This window comes from Embiotoca jacksoni, unplaced genomic scaffold, assembly GCF_022577435.1.
Source record: "Embiotoca jacksoni isolate LCO1_2020_lvr unplaced genomic scaffold, fEmbJac1.0.p SCAF_12, whole genome shotgun sequence".
Taxonomy (NCBI): Eukaryota; Metazoa; Chordata; class Actinopteri; family Embiotocidae; genus Embiotoca; species Embiotoca jacksoni.
The window spans coordinates 4,637,264-4,659,795 of NW_027185252.1; the positions used below are offsets into that span (position 1 = coordinate 4,637,264).

General features: G+C 39.6%; 1 protein-coding gene across 32 annotated transcripts in view; it reads left to right on the forward strand.

Moving 5' to 3' along the window:
* The window catches only part of camk2g2 (calcium/calmodulin-dependent protein kinase (CaM kinase) II gamma 2), a 62,124-nt gene that overhangs the window by 17,357 nt on the left and 22,235 nt on the right, over positions 1-22,532 (forward strand). For all 32 annotated transcript variants that reach the window (XM_069144314.1, XM_069144315.1, XM_069144318.1 and 29 more), the window contains exons 3-9: positions 7,330-7,389; positions 11,751-11,805; positions 12,780-12,845; positions 14,885-14,957; positions 19,228-19,330; positions 20,012-20,095; positions 20,683-20,777. In XM_069144314.1, the coding sequence (XP_069000415.1) occupies positions 7,330-7,389; positions 11,751-11,805; positions 12,780-12,845; positions 14,885-14,957; positions 19,228-19,330; positions 20,012-20,095; positions 20,683-20,777 (536 nt within the window). The remainder of the gene's footprint in view (positions 1-7,329; positions 7,390-11,750; positions 11,806-12,779; positions 12,846-14,884; positions 14,958-19,227; positions 19,331-20,011; positions 20,096-20,682; positions 20,778-22,532) is intronic.

Genomic DNA, 22,532 nt, shown 5'->3' on the forward strand with positions numbered 1-22,532 from the left:
TATGGGAGTTTTCTACCATTTTGAGCAAAAAAGAATGCGTCTTTGGTCCGAGACACGCCCAGTATCATCCAGTTTGTTTGTTTCAGGAAGGGACCCGTGAACTCAAAGCACCCCAGAGTGGTCTGCGTGCATTTGGGTTGTGCTGTTTTGTGCGCGCGTGTTCGATGAGGCAACAGTGCTAAGAGCAAAGCTTTTAGTCATGCTCACAGCGCTGTTTTCATTGACTTGACTGCAACGTTGCTAAAGGCTTCCAACGGAACTGCTAAGTTATCTAATGGATTTTTCCAGTGAAAAAGATGTGAGGTACAACAGCGAACACACACACACACACACACACACACACACACACACACACACACACACACACATACTGTAGATGCACTGCAGCACAAAACACTACTTGAAGTGTAAGTACGTCAAAAAGCAAACGTTGAAAATCTGTCCGATGTTTTCCCATTAAGTTTTAGCTATTGTTACTCTCTGTGACAATAGTCGATATTCACTTGCATTACCTCTGAAGAGATCTATCCCTCCTTTCCTGCAGGCATGTTAAGGGCAACACTCGTCTGTTGGCGAGTCCCTAAATCATGTATACTTAAATGTTTGCCAGCGCATTAAGTTATTTATTCTGAAGTCCTGGGCAGAAATTGTTTTACACTCTTCGCTGTGCCGCATTAAAATCAGTTAGTATAGATTTGTTAATGTTAAATCCATCACAGCGAGCCGCACGTCTACATACACATTGGTCAGTTTTACATCAAGCTGAGTGATTTATGGAAAATATCTAATTGCAGCTTTTCTGACTACTATTGCATTTTGAATGAGGACATTGTTGACATTATATCATGATACACTGTGGACTTTATATATACTTGAATATAAAACCAGGGGAGTGTATCTCAACTATGTTGTACGTCTATTTGTCGTACATGCACTGACTTCAGAACAGTGCAGGAGTGTCTTCGTGATGAAGTTGGAGAAGCTGCTGCGTGTGTGCTGGTGGTGTCCAATCAGTGGCTCATCATGCTAACATCCAGCTCTGCTCAGGGAGCGGGTTGCCAGGTTCGCTCCAATCAGAAGATGAAGAACAGTTCATGGCAACCGTGATCTTTGTTGACTCAGGCTGCTCGGTCTCTGACAGTCTGGTCCCCGAGGAGAAGGGACCTCGGCAGAGCTGCAAACTCACGCTGCATATTTCAAGACTGGTCGTGACAGACCGGTTTGATGCTCAAACTTCTCACTCACTGTGATTAAATATTGGGATGCTACATGGATGATAGATTTGTTAACAGTCAGACAGACAGAGCAGAACAAAGAGTCAGAATCAAAGTGGTTCTTGGCTCTAGTTATTGTTTATTTGAAAGTGTTATGTGTCTGCCTCCCTGCAGGCAGAAGTTAATTGATGCACATGGTGGATGTGGGCTGAAAGAAGCCATCTATCCATCCATCCATCCATCCATCCATCCATCCATCTATCCATCCATCCATCCATCCATTCATCCACTGCTCCAGTCTGTTCAGAGCTTCAAGATGAGATAGTAATAAGCAGAGGCTTGGATGGATAAATGAATATGATGATGTGCCACGCCGTTGGTCATCACTCAGTCCAATTGGGCTAAGTGCTGTGTGCTCTTCTCTTTGGAGCAGACACTATGATATCACAGAGTGTCTCTGGAAAGCAGTGAAAGGAGTGTTTGTGTGTGTGTAGGAGGGTTTGACTCTTTCAGCTCAAATCCTACAAAGAAGAAGTTGCCCACCAGTTCGTCCCCCCCAGCCCTCCTCCCACCATTTAACACTGCAACTTTCGTATTCATATTGTAACTTTTCAATAAGAATATGTAATCTAACAGAATTGGACTATTTTCAGATCCCTACTTTAAAGTTGTTCAAATGTTTTTACATGGTAGTCTGAGTTTGTGTTGTTATTAAAAACCCAACCCTCAGTCATTTTTGCTTGTTGAGTGTTGCACATTCAGTGAAGAGGCAGTCTAGTGCTTCTGTGAATAAAATGGATTCAGCAGCATTGTTGTACACCGGTGTTCACTGACTCGTTCTTGCGAGACTGTTATTAGCTCTAATTTAAAGTTTTGATTTGGAGAAAGTATGATGTTTCTGGGCTATACTTTCCATATTTTAATGCAGATCAGCAGAAATTCAATGATTACTTCACGTGCGCAGAACAAAACTACAGCTCCTGTTAAAAAAAAAAGAAGCATTGTAAACTTGTTTCCTTTGTTATTCTGCCTTTTTGTTTCATACGGCTGTGTCTGAAAGACTGCGTGAGAGCAGTGCAGGGGTAACGAGTTGATTGCTCCTGTGAGATCAAATATAAGGAGATTGGTTTGTTGTTAGTTTTTTTTTTTTTTTTTTGATTTTTTTTTTATCATCTTTCTTTTTATAGGTTTGTTATTTTTGCTTAATTCTCGCTCCATCAATTGAAAAATAAAGACAGTGACAGTCAATCCCCATGATCCTTTTCTGTGTCTGTTTGGGACCTGGCATAGGTGGGTCACTTTCATGTTGTGTGACAGGACGTAACTCTCTCCTTAAACCGTTTTTCCCTATTTAGCGATAAGCTCGGCTGTTTTAAAACATCTGCAGCGTTCAGTCCTCTCTGTTCTGCTGCTATTGCAGACCTGTCTGAATTAACCGCCACTCTGCGACTTGCTCATGGACTCCAGTTTAGGCTTGTAGGAACAAGTCTTTGTTTAAGGATATTTAAAAAAAATTAAATAATGATTAACACTGATATTAGATTGTTTTTCAAGTATATGGAGTGAAACACACAACATACTGTTGAGAGGGTTTCAGTTCCAAGCTGGATTTTTCAGTCACTCTTGCCACTAGGATTCTGAACCCCGGAACTTCCACTTTTACTTCAGCTCTCTGTTATCAAATAGGATTAAATGCCTGAGGCAAATGTGCAAAATAGAATACCAGCATTTTGAAAAACCTTAACACAGTCTAATTGTATAAAGGTTCACTGAAGAGCTGCAAGTGTCATGACTTTGTAGTTCTCTCAGTCTCTAATTGGCCTTTTCAACTTCTAATTACTCTCCGCTGGTTGTGTTGGTTCTTGAAACAGCCTGCAGTTACCTGCTGTGTTTGACAGTGATCAGCTTTTGTTCAGCTGCAGTCAGCGTCTCTTGTTTGAGTTCTTTTCTATACAATTTGTCCTTTTGAAGCCCGTACTTGTCTTTCAGCTGAAAACTCCTCAGTCAGTTTGTAGTGGTTCTTAGCAGCCAGCTGCCAAGACTGTCTGCCGTCACAAGCATAATAAACTCCGTCATCTCAAGCCAGCATTGAAAAATAGTCCTATTTTTACAGGCAGATCCAACTTCTAAGAATACAAGCAGCCAAAATAGCCCATTATGACTGTGAGAAGAAAGTTGTGGAATGTCTGCAGTGTGCTTTGATTTCTCATCCACTGAACACACTGCTCTGAACGCAACCTGTGTGTGTCTGTGAGGCCTGAACAAAAGCGTGGACATTGAACTGGCTCACGTGTACGCGTCTGTAGACAGAAACATGCGGGAGAAAAGCTGCAGCTGATTGGTTAAGCGGGTCAGACTCAGGGTTCCGTCTCATCCCTCCCTGTGTTTTCCTGCAGGAGCTTGTTTGTGGTGAGGACAACGGATTTAATAGGAAATCAATGGCCAGAACTTTATGCTGCTCAGCAAGAAGTGACACGGGTCAAACCTTTAGATTATCAGCAGCTGGTGGTGAACATGGAACAACTGTTTCTTTTTCCCTTTCTCTTATCCAGGCAGATATGACCAAGCCTGCATGTATTGTACTTTTCCAGCATGTTGATGAAGTTTAACTCATCACATTGATTCAGGAAGCACAGGGATAGTTGAAGAATCTAAAAAACAATTAGCATGGAAAAACAATTAATTGAAAAACATATGTGCATTAACAATTTAAAGTGTGTGGAAAGAGGACTCGCCTGGTCACCTTTTTGTCGAGACTTAAAGGTTAAAGGTGATTTTAAGCTAAAGCAATTGAGTGATTTCAATTTTTCTCTTTTTTTCCAGCTCCCTAAATATGATATGTTGCTTTCCTCTCCTGTTATATCTTGTTAGATTAAATATCATTTGGTTTTGGTCTGACTAATTGTTATTTGCAGCCCTCGTTGAGTTATTGCTTCACCATTTTTTCTACTTTTTTTTGTTTTTTTTTTGGTCTTTGAAATTTGGAATTACAAAACATTTTTGCTAGATGAATAATTTTTTACATTTACTCAATTATCAGAATTCTTAACAACTTATGTTCCTTTTAATTCGGGTTTTTATTGGGTTTCTCTATAATGTTGTAACGTTCTGTTGCAAAGACTTTACCATGTTACGTGCCCTACGATGAATTATGTTGTGATTTGGAACTATATAAATAGAATATAATTGAATTGATTTGTCAAATAATTGAGTAATCAATTTAGCACTGATTGACTTACCTCCTGTTCAGAAACAGTAGATTGTAGATTTTTTGATAAATACTGAGGTCTGGTGAATTAGGATACAGATATAGTATTAGCTGTGTGCATGTAATACTAGCTTTCAACAGTGACTACACTTTGAATAAAATAGTATTGAATCATTGCTGCTATCAGTCGTCTACTGCCGCAAGTGCCCAGTCAAATACAGATATGTAATTTAAGTGTCATAATATTTTGTATGCACACAAGACCACAAATTACATATTTACATGGTAGTCATGGAATTGCTTTTCCAATGCCTCTGCAGGCCCCTCGGGTGTTTGCTGTGGAGGAAGGAAGTATTTCCTATTCACTTTTGCTGACAGTGTTTTTCCAGCCACTTGGGTGATTTGAGCTGAAGCCCTCTCTACTTTCTTACTTACTTACTTAGAGGACAACTCCACGAGATGGACAGCTTTATCAGAACTGCTAATGACTGAAGTTTCTGTCCATAATTAACTCTCCCGATCAAGGAGTGATGCGTTCTTTAGTTGTCGGACTTTATCGGGGTTGAACTTGGTCACCATAAATATTTTCTCTATTTCTTCATATTTTTTTTATTTTTCTTCTTAGTTTTCTTCTTCATCTTCTTGGTCTCTTTGCTTCCTTTATTTTATTTTTTATTTCTCTTAGCTACATTTCTCATATCCAAAAAGTCATGGAAATAAAGTGCAAATTGGTGCTTGTTTCCATCGTCTACTGTTATGAGAATACATTCTTAATTTTCCTCATATTTTTCCAAGTTGTTTATCTTTCTGTTCTCTTGTTCGTCGTTTGTCTTTGCTACAGCTCTTATTTACAAAAAGTAATAGAAATAAAATGTAAATCAGTGCTTGTTTCGATCAGGTGTTGTTATGATAATATGATCGAGGACATGACGAGATTAGATAATTCCTCAAGTAACAAAAACAATTACCTCCCTTGGTGCTTTCCATCTTAGATATTTTAACTCGTGATTTGTCACCTTATTAACTTGTAACTGTGCATTTTTAATGCGTTGTGGATAAAGAAGGGTTTGAAGGGGTTTTGTGGTAAGATGTGTGTCCCACGCTGCCGTGACAACCTGATGCAGTTGTTTTTCTTTTTTTCTTTCTGGTGCAGTGGTGTCATGTAACATCTTGGCAGCAAACTACTGGTTCTTCGTGCTGTACAGTAGAAAACGATGCAGGTGATGAAATGTTTGCATTCAAGCACCTGTCTATGCAGATGTGGTTACGCTGTGAATGAAGATACTGACGCATGAGGGTGCAAGAAACGGCAGGTATCTATACACTTGAGCACTGCCCAAAGCCTTGGATGGGATCGGGGATTAAAACAGCCCATTGGGACTAAAAAAAAAAATATATATTATATATAATATTATAAATATATTGGTCATGTCAGTCCAATCCCCACATCCCGTCATATACCTGTCAGTACATTTTTTTGGGGCATTTTGCTTTATTGGTTAGTGAGTATAGATTTAAAGATAGGAAGGATGCGCAGACCAGAATTGAACAAGGAACGATGTAAATATAATATCTACGACTTAATCAAATTCACCAGTTTTCATAATTTTCATTGATAATAATTGAATAGTGTTGGAAAAAACAGGCAGTTTGAATGACAAAATTTTGCAAAATTTTCCACTTTATTCTGACATTTTATAAACTAACAACAAATAGATTAATCAAGAAAATGATCCCCAAGAACATATTTTGAAATTGGTCGCGGCACTAATGTTCTTGGTTATGTAGACACCATGACGAAGCCCAAAGCCTCGGCATGGGACAGGGGATTAGGGATGTCCAGTGTCTTTCCCCCTCTGTCACACACACACGTGCAAAACAAACAAACACACAAAGGCGTGGACACCCACGTAAGCAACCCATCTGTCCCCGGAGACCGGCAGCTGGTTGGTGGCAGGAAAACCCAGGATGAACTTGACCTCTGACACCCTGCAACAGGAGATGTCATCCACTGTATCTATATACTGTATCTGCCTTACAACCAATCTGTCTGTCCCACACACACACACACACACACACACACACACACACACACACACGGACATCCTCACCTCGCCATTAAAATCATTATCTGGACACTGATTATATTAAGGCCGGACCCAGAGACTAATTTCACTAAGTGCAAAAAGCTTGTGCTTATTTTGTATGTCTGCGAGTGTGTATACTATATAGCCCTCTGTCTGCTTCTCTCTTATGACCTCTTACATATACCAGCTCTTCTGCTAGGAACTATTTTGTTTTCTGTTACAGTTCAAGTCAGTTTGATTTTGGTGGTAAAAGGGCAGGTTCAAAAGAAAACTATTGTTCTGAGTGGAGGACGAGGAGGAGCAGAAGAGGATTTGGAAGGGAGCGTACGTTTGTGTGTTTACATTATACACACATTTACAGTTAAAAGAACATTTTTAATGAAGTCACAAAGGCGCAAGTGCAGGCGTCTCTGAAACACTCCCAATCAAGATATCAAGTTTTAATGGCTGCAAAAATCTTTGCCTTAGAAAAACTAAACAAATTATTCATTATTTATTATTTATCTTGAACATCTGTAGCAAAACTGTGCAGAAGCAGTCGTTGGTGTGCTGTTGCAAAAGTGATAATGAACTACATGAACTGCCGTCAGATTTAGTGACCGTAATTCTGCCTTTGTTGTACACTTGAACGGCTGGCCTTGTGCCCTTTTGTGTCCGCTCACTCAGTGGGTTTCCGAGAAGTGTTTCTTTTGTTGTTGGTGTTCTGGTCGCCGCAGCTCGTCCGCTGGACAAAAACAAAGACCCTCAATTGCTTCTCTTCCCGGTACCGATTGTGTGTCCTTACCGTTTCCTCTCTCTCTCTCCTCTTTTCTGCCCATAGACCACCAGAAACTGGAACGTGAGGCGAGGATCTGCCGTCTGCTGAAACATCCAAACATAGGTGAGTCACCTGTGAGAGCCAGCAGACTAAAGGATTAGTGGAACAGCTTTGATGATACAGATAAATTCTTTAAAGATGTTAAGAGGTAGAAATGTTTAGCCACTCCAACAGACTTCCTCAGTTTGGATTTCAGTCAGACAGGGAACTCTGAGATTAGCGTAGATCCACAATGTCTGTGCCATCTTTTGTGTATCCTGTGTGTTTTGCTGAAATTGGAAACCCACAGCAGAACCACAGACCACACAGCTGTAGAAAAGAATGACAGTAACTGAAAAATCAATGCATATTTTCCTTCAAATACTTTTTTGTTTTTTGTCTGACCCTTAAAAAAACAAGTATAAAAGAAGGTATTGAAGTGAGCGTTTGATAAATCAAATAAATCACATAGGCCCTCGAGGTGGTATGACTCTCCGTCTGACAAATTTGTATTAAATCCAAATAACTCTAAATAAATCTTAAAAGGCTCATCTGGAATCTGGATGTTTTAATGCTCCATTAAAAACTGTCAACACCAATCAACTCCATTGTATTCAACCACATTTTTCAACTGAGTCCAAGTCAAACAGAAGTAATGCATCATTTTCTTCTCAGACATCAGTTCAGATCAAGTTTATAAGTATCTCTAATAAAATTAGGACAAGTCATAAAGTATCAAGCTTATAAAAGGATGTAGACAGTTTCCAGGACCCCAGAACACAAGGTTAGTGTTACCTTAACCTTTTTAAACCTATATCTGCACGATAAGGCAGATTCTGTTGGCAACAGGACACGATTTTGGTGCCAGAAGTGTTCTGGTTTGGTAGTTTGAGCAGTTTTCGGGTGCGGGCGGGTAAACATTCCATGTGGGGAGTGAAAGAGCTGGAACGCATTGGCTGATATGCAATCTTGTAACCGCTTCGGTTGTTCTCTGATGACAGTTTAGCATTTTTTTTTGTTTTTTTTGTGTGTGTTTTTAAACTGTTAACTGAGTGTAAACTGCCTACTTCTATGACAATCTAGTTGTATATGTTGTTTCAATTGCATTCTCGCAATTTAAATTGCTAATCAGGCTGCAAACAACAAGCAGCGCACAGAAGAGGAAGTCTTGGGCTGGGTATCCGCTAGCGACACCGGGACTCCTGAAATAATGGCTGCTGTCCCCGGAGGCTAAATATTGTCAGACTGAGAGCCGACGGGTTTACGAGATTGGTGTTCACTATACCTACACAAATGCAAGAGTGAAGGTCCTCCATCACATTTCTGAACTACAAATATTTAACCATTTAAAGAACCATTATTGTAGAAGAAAACCTACCTCCCTGCATTCATTCTGATCGAACCCATTGGGACGTTAAATGCAAAGTCAGAGTACTGCAGTATTTCACTCAGCATTATTGCTTAGTTACAAGTTAAATAGGTACAACTATCCAAAACTAATGCAGCCAAATGCACTGGGCCTGCTATAAATTCGGTCTTTTTGAAGGTTGTAACAATCAGCTTTTGAAAAACAGGTTTTAGGGAGGTGTTAATTCAACTTTATGATCATCATGGAGGCTGTAGTTTGTGATGCTGCAGAATTGCACTGTCATAATGACAGGTGTTTATATAATCTTATTGAGCCCATTTATATCGAGGAGGAGAGGCTTACAAAAACAGAAACAACTTTTAAGTCTTTTACCACAGTTGCTGGCTTCTTCCTCAACGATGCTCTGCCAGATCTAAATTGCAGCTACTTTCACTTTTGCATTCAATCTGCCTTTCGTGAAGTGAAACGCAGTCAGACAACAGACTTGTCTGTAAAGTCTCTTTGGTTGCCATTGCCCTGCTGCAGAACGGAGCTACACCGTTTTCCCAATATGGATGTGAAAACGCTCGGCTTCCCTTAAACTTAAGGTTTCATCTCAGTATTGTTCAGTTTAATAATAACTCCGAAGTAAAAGGCCTCAGACGATAGTCAAACCATCCAGTTACCGCATGTGTCACTGTGACATTTGCATGGTGCCTCTGGCTAGCAGCCAGGGAGGCGAAGTGAGTCTGAACACCAACACATGTACAGTCAGCCGGTCGCATTAACACGGTCAACACTGTGTTTACGCTGTGTGACTCTGTGCGTGTGTGAAGCTGGATGATCAAAATTACAAGCATATCTAATGTCAGTTTAAGTAAGTGGAGAGCAGACAGACACTTTGATCATTTTTTTCTTCATTTCACCTTTACAAACAGCTGTATCAGCACTTTATTTCACATTTCAGATGATTGTCTGTAAGCCTGAAGGTCCTCATAATCAGCAACCTTGGAAATAAAGGAAATAAATAAATAGATAAATAAATCTTCAGCAGAAAAAAGATAGGGGTGGGGGACATATTTTCATTACAACAGGTTTTTATGACACTATTCATCAGCATGTCTGCTTGACAATCCTATTTTACCGCAATACAAATGACTGAAGTGAGACGAAGAGGCTGACAACTTTATTTAATTAAATAAAACAGATGTTGATTTTGAGGTTTCTTTCAGAAAAATGGTTTGCCGTTCAAAAAAAGATAGCTGCAGCACATCACAATAGTTTAGTGCATATTGCAGAATGTTTGGAAATTGCAATATTATCTTATGTTGTGATTCCCACCCCGAGTGGCAAAAAGCTTCTGTCCCAAAGAGCCCAACTGCCATGTTTAATTTCTGTAGGAGAAAACTATTCGGTAGACAGGAAGATTATTGTGGCTGTAAATGTCTTTGAGCGTTGTGGATCTGTGTTAAGTCTCACACAACTTCATCACATCACACAAGATTGACTGTGTGTCAAATTCAGACCAAAGGCAGCGGCCCCTTGGAAAGGAAGGAAATGGCAAGGAAATATCGCTGTGGCGGAACTGCCAAGTGTCTTATCATAACATGTCGTCCAGTGCAAACCACACACACACACACACGCACACGCTCACGCTCGCACGCAGAGTATGATAACAACTTAATAGGCCCGGTTTCATGGTCTCTCTCTCTCTTATTCCCACCTGATTTCTGCCTCCTCATCGTCCCACTCTTCCTTTCTTCCCCTCCCTCTGCTTCTCTTTTCTTGTCCCGTTCTCAAGGGGAGACCGTGTCAGCTTTGCTTTTTTCAAAATGTAACTTGTCTGAAAAAAGAAGAAAGAGATTAAAATAACATATTTTAAGGCTTTATTCGGGAACTCAAGCACACTCACCCAGTTTGACACGAGCAGGTTTTTAATCAGCCTGTGAAAACCCAGTTAGCAGGTGCTGGATTTAAGACCTATTGATTCAAGTAGTTTTTTTGGGCAACACCTCCTCCCTCTGCATAAGATCATGTTTCCTGTCTGGCTTTGTGCTTTTAAAAAAAAAGAAAAAAAAAAGAGGAAAGCCAATAGTGAATTTTCCAGTATCAGATTAATTATAAAAGATTAAAATATGGTAACTGTTCTCTCAGTGTTTGTGTTCAAGAGCTTGTTCCTGGTTGCCAACCGGCCAGGTGGCATTCAGGCTTTAGAAACCTCCTGTCTGATCACTGCACATAGGAACTCAGTGATGCTGGAAACCCGAGAGCACCGTGTGTGTGTGTGTGTGTGTGTGTGTGTGTGTGTGTGTGTGTTTGTGGCCAGTGATTCATTATTATTATTATTATTATTATTATTATTATTAGGGATGCAACAATTGTCTTCAGCATCATTGATAAATAAAGCTCATCCTTTAAGTAAATCTTGGTGATGATGAAGACTTTGTGATAAAAAGAAGCAGCAGTGAAGTAGTTGTGACGTGACGCGTGCTTCAACATGTCATCACGGTAAACGGCATCTTTCCACCGAGCCCTTCCTGTCATATGAAACTGACGATGGTTGCTCGTATTACTCGAAGGTATCAAGCCGATGGGTTTGAAATCTTGGATTGCATAAATAATGTCCTACCAACTTTGTAATTTCTCCTTTTAAGAAATTCTTAAACAATCAAATGATCAGGAGTGTTTAGTTTCTTTTTGCTAGGCATGCGGTCTCCCTGAGGTGGCGAGCTGCCGTCCCACTCATACTCAGGCTTGGGGTGTCTCAGTGTGTTACTTGAACAAAAGGTTTCTAATGGTGTTGGGATCTTTCCTGACATGCTTCAATCTGAAGGTCAATTCCGCTCACCTCCTTCTTCTTTGTTTCTTTGCATTTGTTTCCGTCACAAATGGCAATAAATATTCTGACTTTAGCACTTTAACATGTTAGTAATTTAAATAAAATAAGTAAAAAGAAAAGACACACCTAACACACTCACATTCTTATGAAGAAACGTGGAGTTTCCGTATCAAAGATAATTTACATCAACAAAGTCATCTAACCTCGTGGGCTGATTTCTAACAAAAACGGTCTCTCCGTTTCCTTCCCCTTCACTAGTGCGGCTCCATGACAGCATCTCAGAGGAAGGCTTCCATTACCTGGTCTTTGACCTGTAAGTAAATCACATTAACACACACATACACTTTGCAGGTTCAGGCCAGAGTATTCCTGCAGGATGAATAGCTTCACCAAAGCAACAAGCTGACAATCATTTTCCCTTTTTATTTTCCGTGACTGTCCCCATTCAGTCATTACAGAACAGTATATCAGCTTTCTCTCTCAGCTGCCACGATTTAAAGGGTCAGGCTACTCTGGAAGGGCCATTTTAAGAATAACTTTTTATGCTTTTGTTTTTTTTGAGTTTATGACTGCAGCTTGACAACAATAGTTATTATTATGTGTCATGGAAATGTCCCTCAATTTATGTCATTTTTATCCCACAAATAAAAATAACAGGAATCAGTAATCTTCTTTTTAATATTACTATATATCTGCCACTTGTGTCCTGTACTATATCTTTTAATGTCATATCTTCCATGCCAACTTTATATACCCCAATGTATTGAAAAACAGTCATTTCAGCCAAATAATAAAAATAAAGCATGTCTCTCAGTTAGTTACAACCACCTTGCTGCCCATTTGTCTTTGTGCCACTTAGTATACTTAGTGTTTCACCTGTTCAAATGTGATTGCGTTAGACAGTATCAGACTTTGTCGGGTAGAATTCAACACATTGAATGTTTGTGTTAAAAAATTGAGGTGAATTAGGAGTACTGAAACTGAAGTTTACTTCCATTTGTTCAAACAGTTTGCCAGTTTTGTATCTGAGCTCCAGATAAACCAGACATAACAGTCAGTCTTGTAGAGGCTTGTATTATCAGCAACCAGTCAAGTGGCCTCTTAAAGCACCACAGCACATCTTACACTAGAACACAGGGTGTGCCACCACGAAGATAAATCACCAAAGAAACCATTAGAACAACCACCAAGAGGTATTTTCTGTAGTTTTTCATCTGTGATAGAAGTACCATCAGAGCTTTTTAGTAAAGAGAAATAACCAAGTGTCTGTTTTGTGTCTGTCTGCAGTGTCACTGGAGGAGAGCTGTTTGAGGACATTGTTGCTCGAGAGTACTACAGCGAGGCAGATGCCAGGTACAGTATGTAAACATGCCAACAAGATGTGACCAGTTTTTTTCTGCATATTAAGTTTTTGGTTGCAGTAAAGTTGGGTTACAAAACCACAAAATATTTGGCCATTTTAATCTGTGTTAATGCACTTTGTGCTTCGGTAGCAGAAGCGGTGCTTGTGGTTTCTGACAGTACCAGGATACACTTTATTTTTGTCAGGGCTTTTAGATTTAATTTTATTAATAAATAATGACAAAGCTGTCCTCACTGTTGAAACCTTGTTTTGAGTTTGTTCTCAGAAGTTGCAGTTGGTTTTTGCCCTGCCACACATTAACCCTTGTTGTAGCAGTTTTTAGTCAGCCGTGTGGCTGTTACTTAGGCTAAGGACTTAAATGTGACAATACAGCTGGATGGAAATAACTACACGATCAAATAAAAAGATCAAGACAATACAATTCTCTCAGTATGTTAAAATATATTTATACAGAATCTATGATTCTTTGATTTGGATTGTGTGTGTTTTATTCTGTATGCTGGTGCCAGGTACAGAGGTGTGGGTCAGGTGGAGTATGACCCTGTCTTACCTAGTTCGCTACACAATCTGTGTGTCATAGTCATAGTGTCGTATGTAATTTGGTGAAAAGGGTGAATAGAAAACAAGTCAGGGCTGCGAGGCTTTTATCATTTTTGTTTTCTCGTGGATGAACGCAAAGATTTTTGATTATCTGTCCTCCAGCTTCAGGCTGTGCAGGTGATCCTCTGAGAAAGACTTAATTTTGAACCATAAAAAATGCAGGAAAGATGAAGGCAGTGCAATATAGAAAATGAAAGGGGATGTTTATTGTTAAAGTGAGTAAGGACAGTGCCAACATGGTCTGATGGGCATTATAGTAGCTGCCAAAACAAGGAGGTGGCAGATAAAATGGACGTAGTTACAAATTGAAATGAGTTTAAGGTGTATGAATGAGTTGAAGTGGGGAGATACTCCCTGGTACGCGATACCAGCACTTCTACATTTTACTGTTTGTTGAACTGTGACTTTTTCTTGGGTATCGTGACTTATCACAAGCTGCTTGTAGTCTGATGCCATAGACTCTATTTAAAAAGATGAATATGAGAAAGGCTGAAGTCATCCTTTGTGGATCTGTTTCAAATTAAAAGCCCTCCAGCGTTTCATACACAGTCCAGCTTTATACCATATTTTGAAATAGTCTTGTTTTTCTAAATATTGAAATGTTTGTCTCTTTGATGAGATAAATTTATGTTGTGAGCATCAGCAATATTTCCTTGTAGCTTTTATTCATTGTAGAAATTCAGAATGTAATACATTGTGCTTGATTTTCTGGTACTGACCAATACACACAGCACCATGGGAATAAGGAGAGTACTGGAACTTTTCCACTTGAAGCACTGGGTATGCTGAATAACATTTGGAGGCCATTTTTTGCCTAATTTGGACACAACACCAAGAGCTTTCTTTTTATTCCGTCTAGCAGAGAAAGGCCACCACTCTCCCAAAAAAATCTGTCTCTGCTCACCCTCCTTCTGCTGACCTCGATTTCACCCTTACTATTGTCAAGCTCAATTTATAAAAAATAAAATACTTCAGCTGAGCATCAGACCAGCAAAAATGCAGATCTGCAAGAATAGAACAGGCTTACATAAGACGCCCCCCACACACCCGACCCGCTCCACTTCCTTCCTCACATTCATTCACTTAAAAATGCACCAAATTCTTTTTCCACACACCCCCTTTGGTACAAGTACTCACAAATCGCGAAGGACGTTTTGCAAATGATTGTTGCTCGTAAATTGTTGGTACACTTACAAGGCTTTCGGGCTTATGCATGTGCCATACATTTATCAGTGCAATGTGTCAAAATGAGCGAGAGTAATTTATTTCATGTTGCAAATACCAATTATGCTGTATTTTTTTTAAATAGTAGAAAATCCTCACTTGAAGTTTGTTCTTCGTCTACAACAGTCTCGCCATTGTCATCTAGCTCCTGTGGACTGACAGATGTGTCTGCCTTCTGTTTCTCATCCTTCTCTGTCTCCTCTAGCCACTGCATCAATCAGATCCTGGAGAGCGTCAGTCACATCCACCAGCATGATATTGTGCACAGGGACCTCAAGGTGAGCTGTCATACAGCAGTGGAGAAAATGGGAGGACCTCTTACATGTTAGCTGTACAAAAATCGATTACACAGTTTACTGCATAGCACCGTGTTGGGACTGAAAGATGAAAGACTTGTGTGGAGATTCACAACAGGTCTAAGCACACATGGACAAACTTGCACAGACGTCACGCTGTGACGTTTAAAACAACTTAAGGGATGAACGTCAGTCCTCTCCTCACCGGCTTTCTTCCCTCCTTATTTCTACATTGACATCTTTGTGTCTGCACCCCTCCTCTTTTTCATCTGCCCCCCCTCTCTTTCGTCTCCATCCTTCCCTGCTCTGTCCCTCTCCCCTCCCTCCCGCACTGCCGAGGAGTGACGAAAGCAGACCAGCTGCTATTAATAGCAGGTCGGTGGGTGAGATGACGGCCAGTGACGACTTCCCTTGCAGCAAGCTCGTTCACCCCAAGCAGAAACCAGCAGCTCTCCTCAGCTGTGTGATTTTAAATTAAATCAATTTTGATTATACAGTTAACAAACACAGCAAATCCACCTGAGATTTAAACACCTGGATAATTGCACCACATTTCTTTTAGCCGGCACTGAGTTCAGAGCCCCAAACTTTAAATGGTTTACTTAACAATCTGATCTGTTACTTTTATGTGACGGTGCAAAATCAAGCCATTACTCATTGGGAAAGTGGAGAAACATAACTGGAAAACAAACACCCAGTTTGTGGTGTAAGTGGATTTGTGTTGCTTTTCATTGATTTTTTCAGCTTGCACATGGACGTTGGTATCAAAAACACTTGGAGAGGGAATACTTTTAGAGACGATAATGAGGATGGATGTCCAGTGTGGTAGACATAATTATATTACATTAGTTGTTAATGTGCAACTCTGTTATCCAAACTCCAGCTACCATTATTGAAAACACGTTTTTCTTAAATGGTTTACTCAACAACAACAACAAGGAATCAATATTTTTCAGATTAACCTTCTAAGCTTCATTTACCTGCTGGTGGGTCAGTTATTACAAATCTATTCTGTGCAGCCAAATACTGTTTCAAAAGCACTCAATATGTCAAGATGAATTTGGGGGAAAAAGTGTCTAAAATGATGCACAAGACCATTCCAATCAATATAAACATCATTATACATTGTATTAAATGCATTCAGCATGCTTTTGCCCAAAGCAATTTACAACAAGTGCATTGTTCCCATTGTTCCCGGACTGTCAGACAGTATACATTCTGCATCAGTTATTAAACTGATCATTCATCAGTTATTAAACTGATGCAGAATGTATACTGTCTGACAGAGTCCAGGAACAATGGGAACAATAAGATGATTTTTCCAACCACAAACCATTTTTATGCCACTTGGGCTCAAATATGATCACAATATTTACATAATATCAACTTTTAGGTTGATATGGTGTATTTGTTAGCAAATAGTTACTAATTTCCACATTTAGCAGTTACAGAGCAACATTATCATTAATTTAGAGTAATTTTTTTGGCCACCTAATAAATGTAAATCCAAAAATCTCTCTTTTAGATTTGTTTGTAATCTCCCTAAATCATCCGAAATGCTCCACTGTTTTCTCCAGCTGGTTGTTTACCGTGTCGTTTGTTGCAGAGCAGGAAGTAGACAGTGGCTTTTTAGAGCATTTTCACTGAAAAAATGAGGCTAGGAGAGCAGTGAGAGAGGACCAAACATTCAGTGACAGCTGACCTATGCACTCCTCACTTTTTCATACTGTCACATTGTTTTAATGTCATTGGACACTTTCTTCTAATGTTAATCAAAGCGGCTGCATAGCAACTTAAAAAAAAAATTTGATAAACTGTTTTTACTGTTGTTAGTTCACTCATCGACCTTATGGTGCTCAGCAAAACAACTCTCAAATAAACTTCCATTATACATCTTGCCTAGTACCAGAGAGACAAAATCACCGACTACCTGGTGAACATAGTGGAACAATTAGCAAAGCAAAGCTAAAAGGAGAGTGAATATTGGACTGTGACTCTAATTTGTCTGCTGTATATGTAAAAGGGGAACTGTTTACAAACATGTTTGCCACCACAACATTCTGAATAATAGTTTGTTCTGCTGCTCCCAAGTGGCCAAAAACATCTATCAATGTTGCTTTAAGGCATGATTTTCTTTGAGAAAGATTCTTGGTAGAACAATCCCTGCAATCATCAGTCAGAATAAAACATCAGATTATATTTGATTTATAAAAATAATGCCAACAGAGTGTGCCATGGAGACGTGTGACCTCACACATGCACACACATCACATTTTTCCTGTCATCTTGGGAGGGCCACTCGCTGAAGGGAAAATAAGAATTAAAGAGAAAGAGTTGTGTGCCGGTGGCTGGTGGCAGGCTGGGTTGCCATGGTAACTATAGGGTGAGGTCACCCGGCTGCTGCAGCGCCAGTGTAGGGACTCATTATGCCACCTCCCATCTATCTGTCTGTATCTGTCCGTCTCTCTCTGTTCTCCCGTTGCTTTCTCTCCTGCTCTCTGTGCCCCCTGTTCGCTCTCTTGCCGGTTGTTTCAGCTCCGCCTGGTAGAGGGCAAAATGGTGGGAGCAAGGAGGGACGGATAACTAGGGATGGACAGAGAGGGAGACTGACAAATGACAAGAAACAGAGTAACAGCGCAAAGACAGTTTGTACAAGCAGCTGACATCCATCCGTCCGTCTGCATTCGAGGCAATGAGAACCGCTTACCAATACAAAGACTTTTGCCCTCAAAACAAACACACACACAAACACACACTAGGTCTGCCAGTCGGGACTTGTAGTTGAGAAGGTAGAGCCACTGCACTTTGGAAGAAAAACATCCGTTTTTTTAAACTGTTTCTCCTGTTCAAGGTCACCTGTCTGTCAGGGTTCAGTCAGACCTCAGTAACACCTGGTGTTAGCCTTCTGTTATCATTGGCCCTTGTGTTTACACATGGCTTGTTCACCTGGAGACCTGGATATGACCCTCACCTCAACAGTATTTGCATATTAAGTTCCAACTACACTCAAGATAGATGACAAGAACCTTCGACGTGAAGGTCATGTGACAGATGGAAGACGGCTGAAGGCATCTGTTGGCTACTTTTTGGTGGCCCTACTCTCAAGGCAAACTATGCTTGTACAGTAGTAATGGATTTATTCAGGGTTTTTTCTACCATGGCGAAGCTTAAGTGCACCATCCGAGCCATTTTGGGCACCACCAAAACCAAATAAATGTAGAATAATTGTGGAGAGCATCAACACTAACTCAATTTCCCAGATGTGGCTTTTCCCAGATCAAATGGATGTTAGTTGTTGCCCAGTAAACATCTTTAGCAAGTTTATCTTCAAGCTTTTGGAATGTTGTTTATTTATCATTTGCTCTTGCTTGTTCGAATTTTGGAAAATTAATACAGATGTGCTCATAATTATGGAAATTGAATATTTCGAATTGAAAAACACTGAATTTCCTTGAGGGAGGACTCCCAAAACGTCCACCAAACACATGCGCGCAAATCTTCAACAAATTTAGGGAAAAGGCTGAATTTATTACAAGTGAAGAAGCGTGCACACTGTCCCTCAATAGAGAGGAGTCATCTGAGGCTTTTTGGCAGGCTAGTAGAGATAGCAGGGATTGGTGGCATTAGTTGACCTTTCAGTTTATGAATCAGATTTCTGAGGGACAGAATCACACTGTACAATTTGCTTTTACACCTGGCTGAAATGTAATCACAGTACAAACCAGACCATATCCAAATTACACTTTGCCTGCATTTAGACCACTATTATGGTATTATTATTATATGAGGTGATATGAAATATTGACACTCTCTTTAAAGGACAACCAAGATTCAAATGAGGAGAACGAGGAAGCAACTAAAAAGGTTAAAATGTCCTGACCTTTGCCAAGTCCTGACTTTGTGCAGAGTCCAAATGTTTTGTTAAATCCTGTGACAGCTGACTGAAAAGGTCTTTCCTTTGGGGGAAGTCTTTGTAGATGGTTTGACCACATCATGCCTCATTACTACTGTAGATGTCATCGTGCTCCTGCAGCTCGTCCAGTCATGCAGACAGAAGCAAAGGGTACATGCTTATCTCTTTGCCCTTAATTAAATGTAGTTTTGTTTTCCTGTTGTTGCTGCAATTTATTTTGTGCCCTGCAAAACTAAAAAAACTAAAAACTAATTGACAAAGCAATTTTGTCAACCTCTCCCTGGTTTCAGCCTGAAAAATATTTTATCCCGACAAATGATTTGTCTCTGTGCGTTACAGCCAGAGAACCTGCTCCTGGCCAGTAAGATGAAGGGAGCGGCGGTGAAGCTTGCAGATTTCGGTCTAGCCATCGAGGTGCAAGGCGAACAGCAGGCATGGTTTGGTAAGAAATAACACGTTTTCTTTTTCTTTTTTTTTACCTCAGTCGCTGCATGTCTTCCACCGTGTTGACATTCAGCAGCAGTATTTGCTTCTGTAAGAGAAACATCACTGCCTGAGAAAATAAGAAATGTTATTGAATTAAAGAATTAGAGTAGAGAATTGAATTAGAAAAAAATATTATGTATAATATATAGAGCATACGTTTAGGACAACGTACTAAATAATCAACATTTGTCTCAAGGGGAAAAGATCATTTAGTTTGTGCATGTGTTGAGATGTATTGAAGTATTGTTGCGGTTTAAACAATCCTTTGTTGGTATTTCTGTTGTGAATACTAACGTATCGTTGTGAATATTAGTTTTACATTAAAAACAGCTATAAATAAGGAGGCGCTGAACTCTTGTGTCAAGTTTAAAAAAAAATGTATAGCAGAAGAACAAGAGAAAGGGGAGCAGAAAGGTTGATTTACATTCAGTGTGCTTATTTGTCTGTCTAAAACACACATTGAAAATATATATCTATGTTTTTGTAGTGCTGATACATAAACATAAGAAAGGCTTATGAATCCATAATCTTGCTCAAATCACGTGGTGATCAGAAGGAGTATTGTATATTATTATTGCTTCGTTAGTTTTATTGTGTTTTGGACAAATTTGACACAACTATATTTGTGTTTTTGCAGGTTTTGCTGGAACTCCAGGATATCTGTCCCCAGAGGTGTTGAGAAAGGACCCGTATGGCAAGCCAGTGGACATATGGGCATGTGGTCAGTTATGCAGCTTTCGTACTGCAGACACAACCTGTTCATATTAGACTGTTGTATGTTAGTCAAACCTTAGTTTTGGGTCCAGTCTGGGTCTGCCTCAGTGTTTCCATAAAAATCACTGCCCAGCCGGGCGTCACATCTGACGTCAGCACTGTAGAGGACATATTTTGTCCTCTGGGAAATGAACATCTGTCTCATCTGTTAATTAAGATTTATGTCTATCGTGCAACCACCTTATGAAGCATTGCTGCAACAAGTAAAGCTCTAAAATCGGTTTCAATCAAAGATATAATTGAGCGGTTACATCATATTTGTTTTTGTCAGTTTCCTGAATGGTAACCTGCCTCAAGGACCCGTCGGTTTGACGCAGGGTCTCGTGTTTGCCATTTATTTAGCCCCTTAGCAGGATTAACTTGCGTCACTGTGTCTGTCTGAGTGGACTGTTACCCATAATTCGCCTGTAGGTGTGTCTGCTCCTGAATTTATATTCTCACTTGTGTTACTTGAAAAACGTGAAACTATATTTTGCATACTTTTTGTACATGTCTGAATGTACAGTATGTTGATTTTGTTTTTGTGTATGTCAGGTGTGATCCTGTACATCTTGTTGGTGGGCTACCCTCCCTTCTGGGACGAGGACCAACACAAACTGTACCAACAAATCAAAGCTGGTGCATATGACGTAAGCACTTCATTCCTTTCCTCTTCTTCTCTACTCATTAGCTACAAATCTGTTGCTTGCAGCAATTTAATGCATTTGGTCCCGAAGTAAATAATAAGTTCAAGTAAAAGTTCAAATAATGACTGAATGTCAAATAATAGCCGGGTGCACAGGCGCCACAAACAACTAGAGGGAGATCCCGAATAAAGCTTCGATAAACAGACATCAAGGGGGGTGAAGTAACCTGTAACCTGCAGCACACACAGTGTTAAAGGAAAGCTGCAAGACCTTTTTTGTTAAACCGCTAGAGCAAGTGTTTCATTCATATTAGCTTGCTTTACTTATGAAAGTGATGATGTGGAAACAAACTATATACGTATATATATATGTATATGTATCAGGACGGCAGGTAAACATGGAGGATGTTTTAAGTAGGAAATAACTCGTGAACAGGGGAATTTACAAATACACGCCTGGTTCCTCTGCCCATGTGATAAATAAAAGCCATTTAAGAAATAACATTAGTCATTTGATCCATTATCAACCTAAAAATATTCATCAGTGGAGCCTTAATAACAGCTTTATATGTATGGACTTGTCCGAGGTTTGCTCACGAAGTGTCCAATTTGCAAATTTTAGTAACTGGTCCATGAAGATGAGAACTAAGGTCCGTAAAAAACTCCACCCGCGTCCATGAAACTTGAACTCTAAAACAGGATGTTAATTTCCTGTTTAAAATGTAATTCATGTGAACAATGAAAGAAAATCCCAGAGTCCGGAGACGAGCCCTGCAGGACACCCTCTCTTCAAGTCGCGTCAAATAACACACCCTGAATTCTGTCGTGCAAGTAATTTAGAAATTTAATTTTAGTTTTTAATTGCTTGCTGCTTGTTATTGGATAATTTTCATTTTGCTGAAAAAAGAAGGGATATACTACGAGAGAGCAATAGGCTTATTTATCAGATCTTGTCATAGTCCTCTGGGAGATAGGAATTTATCACCCCTATTAATTTCCATAAATGGAAGCAGCCACATTTAATGAATGTGCATAATAAGAGCAATGAGATGAAGTGACTGTGACAAGCACTTGTAATATTGTGCACTTCTTGAATATCATCTTTGTCATGCAGATACTTTGCATATCATTTTTTTCTTTTTGTCAGTAATTGACAGCTGATACTTGAATGTTTTAAGTGAATGTCCGTTGACAGCTTGCCCTGATTTTTAGTTGTAAACATGTTTACTGGCACTTGGTTGGAGGGATGAGGGCGGCGGATGTGAATGACCAGGAGAGACCACACTGACTTTGGAAACTCCACTTCTGTCATATCATCGAAATGGCCCATCGAATGTAGATAAATAGTTTCTCAATTTCCCATATGATTTATGTTCCAAAGCAAAATAAAAGAAAGTTAAATATCTTATAGAAAAAAAAGAACAATATAGCAATGATGAAGCTAATACACTTGAGGAGCTCTCGTCACAACTTTCTCTTAGCATTCATGCATTGTCGTGGTAATCTGACATTATGATTAAAAAACTTTAGCATAAATATGAATACATTAAGAAGCATTAAACACGTTCATACAAAGTTCAAACAGAGATGATGTGGTACAAGAAGATGAATCAAAGAAACACAATTATTCACAAGCCATTCAGAAGAGACAGAGTGAGAGTTATGGATGTTATACTGTGGTAATGTCAGTCAAACGCTTGTAAATGACTTCATGAAAGAAAGAAAAGTTAATTTTCAAGTGATTTTACAGATGGTTTAA